This window comes from Daktulosphaira vitifoliae, unplaced genomic scaffold (genome assembly GCF_025091365.1).
Source record: "Daktulosphaira vitifoliae isolate Bord-2020 unplaced genomic scaffold, ASM2509136v1 Scaffold_1, whole genome shotgun sequence".
NCBI lineage: Eukaryota > Metazoa > Arthropoda > Insecta > Hemiptera > Phylloxeridae > Daktulosphaira > Daktulosphaira vitifoliae.
In genome coordinates this window covers 10,703,595-10,713,381 of record NW_026099572.1, presented here as the reverse complement: position 1 = coordinate 10,713,381, position 9,787 = coordinate 10,703,595, and the positions used below count along the sequence as shown (strand labels likewise).

The window sequence follows — 9,787 nt, the reverse complement described above, 5'->3', positions numbered from 1 at the left end:
CATATAAGAGGAAGTATAGGTGTTGCGTCAATCGTGGATAAGATGACAGAAAATAGACTTAGATTGTTTAGTCATGGTATGAGGAAAGAAGAATCGAAAGCTGTAAGAACAGTTATAGAAATGAATGTTGAAGGAAGAAGAGATAGAGGAAGACCAAATAAGAGATGGAGGGATGCTATTGAATACGATTTGAGGACAGCTGATGTGAGCGTAGAAGATGTGGGCGATCGTGTCAAGTGGAATCTTAGGATAAGGGTGGCCGACTCCAAGTAGTTGGGATTAAGGCAAAGAAAAAGAAAAAGATTACTAGAAATTCCCGGGGCAATTGACATAATATGATTGTTGTTTGGGAATGTACAATTTAGCGTTTAGTTGGGTTTAAACAATATAGCGTCAAATCAATTACCTACTCTATCGGTTGCATCTTAATATACACTACACTTGAATGATACTATAAATAAATAAACTCACATAGACATTTATATGCATTTATAACATTGTGTCTAATGTAAGTATAACATGATAAAAAGTAACCGTAAAATGAAAAAAATGGAATATAAATTTTAGTACTCATATTAAATGTAATGTAACTCGAAAAATATTTGTTTAAATGAAAAAATATAACATAATTTTTTTGTTTAGAATTATCTTTTAAACATCTTTTGTACGAAACTTTTGTTTGTAAATTAAATATTTTTTGAAAAAATTAAAAAAGCTCATATTTTTTAATTTTTCTGAGGCTGTAAAAAAAAAGCTCAATTCCAATCAAATAAAGAATTTAATAATGTGGTGGAGGAGCCCCAATTGGTTAGTTAAGAAAAATTCTGAGTGCCCGGTCAACTTTTCGTTCGATTAGAAATATCAACAGAAGAGCTCGCAACAACGCAAGTGTTGGTGTCGGCGGTTAGTCATGACTTGTAAATTTTAAATAATTATTCGTCACTAACTAAATTGCAACGCGTTTTAGCATATTGCTATCGGTTTGTGAATAATGCGTTGGCTAAAACACGTAAAGTAAAGTATCAGTACGGATCTGTGCAGGCTGATGAAATTGATAAGGCGACTACATGCATGATAAAAGTTATTCAAAAGTGTTATTTTGGTGAAGAATTACAAAGTATTCAAAAGCTACGTACAATAAAACCATAAAGTAATTTAGTGCGTTTAAATTCATTCTTAGACGAGAAGGCCGTGCTCAGGGTAGGTGGTCATTTAAAAAAAGCGGTTAATTTGAGTCCGTTACAGCGTCATCCAGTTATATTGCCGGCTAAGTGTGAATTTAGGAAATTATTATTTGTTAACGAGCATTTAAAACTTATGCACGGTTGACCGCAATCTATGTTGGCGTCGATCCGTTTAAAATATTGGCCACTAAATGGATGCAACATTGTGTGACAGGTAGCGCGGGCTTGTGTGCCATGTTTTAAATATAGGTCCATTGTAGTCCAACCGATCATGGGTGATCTGCCCGCTGAGCGGTTAAAACCGCCCTGGGCGTTCCTTAAAACGGGTATTGATTTTGCGGGACCATTTTTCGTAAAGTCTAATCAACGAAAAAAAGCCCCCGTGAATAAGGCGTACTCGTGCATATTTGTGTGCTTTGCCGCCATAACCGTTCACATAGAGTTAGTATGTGACCTAACCATGCCTGCGTTTATCAGTGGACTGCAGCGTTTCTGTGATCGTCGCGGTCTTTGTTCAGATATTTTTTGCGATAATGCTACGAATTTTATTGGTGGAAGACGTCAGCTTGACCAGTTACACTCCTAATTTATGTCCAATGAGCACCAAGAGCAAGTTATAAATCATCTATCTAAAGTCGGTATACAGTGTAATAGATATTTAGCACTTATAATTTTATTTTATTTATATTTTTTTAATAATGATTTTTTTTAATAAACCGCATTATAATGAGAGATGATAGATATAAAAACACCAATACATGTATGAAATATTAACGCAAATTAGTAGAACAATAGATTGCGCATAGATCTCTCTAAATTAATTACCTAGCCAATGAGAAGCATTGTGCAAATTAAACTAATTCTCCCCCTCATAAAACAGGCCTATAAAAGAGCAATTTCTAGCTCATTCGTCGCCTTATTTTTTTTTTATAAAAATCTGGTCATGAAGCGTTTCTGTACCAGACTGTTTCGCGATGTGCTCTCTCTGACTTTGAATCTTTTTCACACTTGGTGTTTTTTATCTAACTCTCTTATAAGTAATGTAATAAAAACAATAATAACTTAAACTTTTTATTTTATTTTTTTTTTTAAACTTTAAATTATTATGAATTAATATTTTATTATTTTTGTATTTTGTGAGTTGTTTCAATTAAGAATTTTTTTAATTCTTTAATTGGATTGTCTATTTCATAAGTGCATTTCGAAAATCTACCTTAGCACATCAAGTGGCTAAAACTGTTGGTAAAACAATGGTTTATGGCATGTCACTAAGGAGATCGTAGAGTGTATCTTAAATTTGAATAGATAAGTGTTTCATTGATTGCACAAGGTGCTGATGGTTTGTTGAAATCATTACCCTAGCACATCAAGCGGTTAAAACTGTTGGTAAAACAATAGTTTATGACGTGTCACTAGGGATTGATTCTCATATTCTGTCATGCTCTTTTCGGCAAGTAGTTCTAGACTCTGTAAGGTCCGTGCATCGACGAGTATATATCCGATGGTGTAGCCAGCCTGTCTCTAACTCTGTCGACTCTCATATCAAATACACAATTCTATAAATACTAATAGTTTATTGAAGTCATTACCCTAGCACATCAAGCGGTTAAAACTATAAATAAAACAATAGTTTATGACGTGTCACTAGGGATTGGTTCTCATAAGCTATCTGGTTATATAATTTTTAGCTTCGATGCGAAGCTGAGAAGGTATTGGTTTTACTAAGATGTGATTTTTTTTTTTTTGTGTCTGTTACCACTTTTTTTCAGCTCTCGCCGAACGGATTTCTTTCAACGATACTTCAAAAGATACGTCAAAAGATCAAAAATTGTATCTAGTCGAATGAATTACTCTCAAAAATTGAAAAAATTTCCTTCGTTTCCCGTAAATGGGGAAAACCTCCAAAAAAATTACAAATTTAAAAATCGCTAATTTTCGAAATTTTTTCAATTTTTTTTACTTAAAAGTGCCATAACTTTTTCAAAAATAAACATATCAATATAATTCTTTTTTATATAGATGCATAATATCATTACCTTTCATTTGGTATATTTTTTTCATAAATTTAACCCTTAACCTGCCCACAAGGGGGGATTTAAAATGACAACTTTTTCACAAAAAATTAATTTTTTTAACTTAAATTTTGAAAATGTTCCGGAAGGTCTGACACTTTTATATATATCTTAAATTAAAGCTAATGTAATATGCTTTATCATGAAAAAAAAAAATTTCGGACTTTATCTTATCTTCATGGTGAAAATGGCTACCGAATGCTATTTTTGTGTGAAAATTTTCGATTTTGTATTTTCCATTTTTAACATTATTATGCTATAACTTTTTGAAAAATATATAGATCAGTACAATTTTTTCACGGGGAGTAGTACTTATATACATCTTTCATTTGACATACTGTTTTTTTAAATCGGACCATTTCCCTATATATCTTAAATTAAATCTAATGTAATATACTTTAATTTGACAAAAAAAAATTTGACCTCTGAACTTGTCTTCGCCGGAAGGTCTGACACTTTTATATATATCTTAAATTAAAGCTAATGTAATATACTTTATAATGGTAAAAAAAAATTTCGGACTTTATTTTATCTTCATGGTGAAAACAGACATTAAACTTAATAAAAAAAATACGATTTTTGTAAAAAAATTCTTTTTTATATTTTTAACTTTATAATGCTATAACTTCTCGAAAGATGTATGGATCAATATAATTCTTTTTTTTGTAGATGCATGATGTCTTTACCTATCATTTGGTATATTTTTTTTATAAATCTGACTTTTTACCTGCCTACAGGGGGGGATTCAAAATGACAACTTTTTCACAAAAAATTGACTTTTTCAACTTAAATTTTGAAAGTGTTCCGGAAAGTCTGACACTTTTATATATATCTTAAATTAAAGCTAATGTAATATACTTTATCATGGAAAAAAAAAATTTCGGACTTTATTTTATCTTCAAGGTGAAAATGGCTACCAAATGCTATTATTGTGTGAAAATTCTCAATTTTATTTTTTACATTTTTAACATTATAATGCTATAACTTATTGAAAAGTGTATTGATCAATATAATTTTTTTATGGGAAATACTATTTTCTAATAATCTCTTTTTTATTCTACATACTTTGTCTTAATCAGGATATTAATAAGGAACTAGCAGTTTATGAAGCTTTTGGAATAATCCACCAATTTTTTAAAATTAAACACTATCTAAAGATTTGCATCGAAGCGTTTTTTTTTGATAGTGATTTTAATCACTGTCAGATATCATTATACTTGATCCATCTATGCCACGTCACCACTGTGCCGCGACCCCCCTGTACTGGGTTTTTTTTTTACTTAAAAGTGCCATAAANAATTTTTTCAATTTTTTTTACTTAAAAGTGCCATAACTTTTTCAAAAATAAACATATCAATATAATTATTTTTTATATAGATGAATAATATCATTACCTTTCATTTGGTATATTTTTTTGATAAATTTAACCCTTAACCTGCCCACAAGGGGGGATTTAAAATGACAACTTTTTCACAAAAAATTAATTTTTTTAACTTAAATTTTGAAAATGTTCCGGAAGGTCTGACACTTTTATATATATCTTAAATTAAAGCTAATGTAATATGCTTTATCATGAAAAAAAAAAATTTCGGACTTTATTTTATCTTCACGGTGAAAATGGCTACCGAATGCTATTTTTGTGTGAAAATTTTCGATTTTGTATTTTACATTTTTAACATTATTATGCTATAACTTTTTGAAAAATGTATGGATCAGTACAATTTTTTTATGAGGAGTAGTATTCATATACATCTTTCTTTTGACATACTGTTTTTTTAAATCCGACCATTTCCCTATATACGAGGGGGGTTCAAATCTAAAAGATGCATGTAAAAAGTAGAACTTTTTCAACTTAAATTTTGAAAGTGTTCCGGAAGGTCTGACACTTTTATATATATCTTAAATTAAAGCTAATGTAATATACTTTATTATGGAAAAAAAAAATTTCGGACTTTATTTTATCTTCATGGTGAAAACAGACATCAAAGTTTATAAAAAAAATACGATTTTTGTAAAAAAATTCTTTTTTATATTTTTAACTTTATAATGCTATAACTTTTTGAAAGATGTATGGATCAATATAAATTTTTTTTTATAGATGCATGATGTCTTTACCTATCATTTCGTATATATTTTTTTTATATCTGACCCTTTACTTGCCCACAGGGGGGGATTTAAAATGACCACTTTTTCACAAAAAATGTACTTTTTCAACTTAAATTTTGAAACTGTTCCGGAAAGTCTGACACTTTTATGTATATCTTAAATTAAAGCTAATGTAATATACTTTACTATAAAAAAAAAAAATTTCGGTCTTTATTTTTTCTTCACAATGAAAAANGTTTATGACGTGTCACTAGGGATTGGTTCTCATAAACTATCTGATTATAATTTTTCTTATTTTAAAATATAAAGTAACACATATACTCAGACACCAAGTATAGAAAGGAACTACAGTGAAGTAATATTTCAAGTTTAATAATTTGCATAATTTTACAAAAATTAATAAGTAGATAAAAGTCAGTGCTCTCTTTATATATATATATATATATATATATTTTACGCAATAAACAATCAAGCTAGCTGGACACAAGGTAAGAAATTATATTTCTAAGCATGTCATAAAATTAAGGATAGACTTAAGATAAATCAAGAATAACTTTTATCGAGGGAATAATAGAATTGTTAAAGGTGGATAATTTGATAAGTTATTAATAACTACTTTCTCACCATTCGGATCATAATAGTACGCGTTCAACGTAGATGTTTTAACTTGTATAATGATTAATTCAGCCATTAAGGCTTGGCGCCCAACAATTGGACAGTAGCATCTTACATGAACATACATTGTTTCCCATTCATATAGCATGACCAATAAATATTAAGAGTCGTAAAATCCTCATCTATAATCATTGCACATTTCATTGTAGAATTAATATGACTCAGGTGTGCGTCATATCGATTATAATTTTCCTTCAATTTACTTTTTACGACAAACCACGTGTGGTGGTAGTATCTTAATAAAGAGTTCATGAATATATATATAGCATGCTTTATTTTCACCTTGTAGCTAAACGTACTTCAACAATCCGTTAACCATAACATCTATATATAACATCTATATTCTATTATTATTCCTCTTTCTTAATTATAAAAAATATAAATATCACACATATGGCCAATTATTTTATCTCTCTTCATTCTTTTTATTATTATAATTAATATCTATATCCATAACCTATTACCATTTTTCTTTTTTATGACAAAATGACGCCCAATAAATACTTGTAACCCCGACCATAACATTCTGATCACATTATTAATATTATAATAAAATTAAAAAATTAACGTATATTCTTCAAAATTAAACAAAAAAAAAAGGGAGAAAATATATATATATACATATATATCAATTTTTGTAATAAATACATAAAATGAGTTTACCAACAAAATATGAATTTATAAGTCACAAAAATATTATTAAGAATTTTAATAAACAATTTCACTAACAAAAAAATCGCTCATAAAGCACAACTTCGCAAAACTATAAACGAAACACTCTGGAAAATATCTCTTCTTTACGATATACCTAAAGATAAAATTATTATAATAATCAGATTTATAAACCTTTTTACAGAAAGAAACACAATTCCTTCGAACGAATTATTTTTAATAATAAAAATAACTACTTTATTAAGATTTTTCTATGAATTCGCAGTAGAAGATATTTATAAAGTAATCTGTACTAAATAAACCGAAAGTAACTCAAATGATCCTTTTACCAATTGAAATTGCCAGAATAACTATTAAACAAATAATCAAAGCTATATTAACTGAATATACAGACGAAATAGTATTTGAAACTTATAACGACTTCACAAAATTCCTAACAGATATTATTGTCAAAACCACTAAAGAAAATAATCAATATTCAACCAAAAGAGTTTATGGGTTTCTTCATTTTTTTGAAGAAAACTTGAATAGAGGTATTATTTATCCAGAAAATTCCACAGAACTATTATTAGAACTAGTTCAAGTTTTAGAAAATACTTATATTAATTTTCAAACAAATGTCCAACAATAATGATACAGCAAATATTCATACAAATTTTTCTTTTAACACATTTTTAAAAGAAATTATAAAAATCTATATCACAGAATACAAATATAATAATAAAATTAATAACATAAACATTTATAAACTTAATATAAAACATGTCTGTAGCAAAGCAGCAAAACAATTAAATATTAAAGAAAAAAGTATAAGTCAAAATTATTCCAATTTTCTTATTTCATTCACAATAAGAGGTTTTCTATATCCCAAAAATGTAGCACAGATTATAATCGAACTAATACAATTATTGGAGTTTAGTTACACAACTTCATTATTTGACATTAATAATAATCAAAACACTATTGTAAATGGACAATAATTCTTATGAAAAACTAATTAATACTATTTTCACTGGCGCGTTATATACATTAAACGAAGCAATAGATAAAGAAGAATTTATTAACAAAGTTCAATATAACTCAGCTTATGAAAAATTAAATGAGCGAAATTTAAATACTACTGGCACATTAACAAATCTTAAAGATCGATTACGCCGGTATATANGGTACATTAACAAATCTTAAAGATCGATTACGCAGGTATATTAGAAACGAATTACTTGAATCAGATTACGCTACTATTTCTGAAATTCCAAGTACTAGCAAACAATTTTCCTTTTGTGAAACAACAAATTTAAAATCTAATAAAAATACTATCTATAATTCGAGTCCTATACAAATTCAGCATAATAACAATATGTCGGAAAGAGTACCTTTTTGTAAACCACAAAAATTCTCTGGGTCAATACATGAAAATATAAACACATTTTTAAATAAATATAATAAAGCTGGTGATATAAATGGCTGGTCTGACGAACAGAAAAAATCATTCTTAGCTATTTATCTTGATGAAACAGCATCAATATTTCTTGATAATTTCGATTTTTGTAATTCTATTGCTTCTTGGTCAGAAGTACAACAAGCCCTTTTATCTGAATTTCAACTAGTTACTCAAACTCATATGCTTAGAACATTGTTAGCTAAAAGACGTCAACTTCCTGACGAATCTCTAGTTAGTTATTTGAATGATGTTCAGAATTTATGTAAAAAAATAGATCCTAAAATGTCTCAATCTGAATTAGTACATGCGGTAATGAAAGGTCTACAACCAAAGGTAGCACGATATGTAGGAATTTTAGACAACAAAACCTTAGACGAACTATAACAAAACATTCGCAAATATGAATCTGTAGAATTTATGATTGAAGGTATTACTACACAATCCTCTCATGAAATAAAAAAAGAAATAGCAAATGAAAATTTATTTAACATTAATGATAACACTCAAAATCAGTTAAATACATTATTGTCACAAATTTCCAGAATAGAAAAAATGATTTATAATGCCAATATTTCACAAAACAGACATTATTATAACAAAAATTTGAACGCCAATAATTACAATTATGCTTTAAATAATCAAAGAGATTTTAATAAACAACAGTTCCAAAACAAATATGATATAAATAAAAATAATTCAAAATACAATAATTATCAAAACAATTATAATAATAACCAAAGAAATAATAATTATAGAAATGATAATAGATATAATTCCATAAATAGAAATATTAATAATAATAAATTTAATTTAAATGACATAAGAAACAACAATCAAAATAATTTGAACAATAATTACAAACAATTTAACAACAAATTTGATCACGCTGTTCAAAATAACATCGAATCTTTATATTGTTCTTTTTGCAAATCTAATAATCATTCCTTCAAAAATTGCAAAGCTATGTTACAATGTGATATTTGTCATAAACGCTATCATACTGCAAAGGATTGTTATTCAAAAAATAATAAAAATCAAAATCAAAAAAACGCATCGATAGGTCAAATGAAATAAATGGGTGCCATTTCCCTTCAAACCCAATCAATTCATTAGATTCTAAAATTCAAAATGATTCTATATTAATAATGTTTAATCAGAACAGGAAAGCCAATGCACTTTATATAATAGCACAATTAGACAATGAACCAATACAAGTAACTATAGATACAGGTGCAAATATTAATGCAATCAGACCTAATTTAATAGATATTTCAAAAATAAGCACAATACACAATTATACTTTATCAGGACCTGACAATTCTCCATTGAAATTATTAGGTACTATTGTCATTACTATACAAATAAAAAATAAAAACTTTTCAATTAATGCATGTGTTATAGAAAATTTAACTAGCACAATAATTCTTGGAAATGAATTTTTAACTAGCAATAATGCAAAAATAAATTATTCAAATCAAACATTAACATTAAATAACAAAATTAAAATTCCTATAATGAACAATAAATTTCCAAGTATAACAAATAATATATCTAAAGAACAATCAACAGCAAATATAATAAAAAATGGAATATTTTTTGAAGATAAAATTTATAACGTTCAAACTAGTATAATATCT

The 9,787-nt window shown here is 27.5% G+C and overlaps 1 protein-coding gene across 1 annotated transcript; it reads left to right on the top strand.

Annotated features, from left to right (window-relative positions):
- The first annotated feature begins 7,637 nt into the window (after positions 1-7,637).
- Positions 7,638-8,796, top strand: LOC126896938 (uncharacterized). Its single transcript, XM_050670137.1, has 2 exons — positions 7,638-7,866; positions 7,910-8,796. The coding sequence occupies exons 1-2, from the start codon at positions 7,679-7,681 to the stop codon at positions 8,532-8,534; spliced, it is 813 nt and encodes a 270-aa protein (XP_050526094.1). The 5' UTR covers positions 7,638-7,678; the 3' UTR covers positions 8,535-8,796.
- Positions 8,797-9,787: the final 991 nt, after the last annotated feature.

Bases quoted from the DNA above. Each gene is read 5' to 3' on its own strand.
- LOC126896938 (XM_050670137.1), top strand. From the start codon at position 7,679: ATGGACAATAATTCTTATGAAAAACTAATTAATACTATTTTCACTGGC.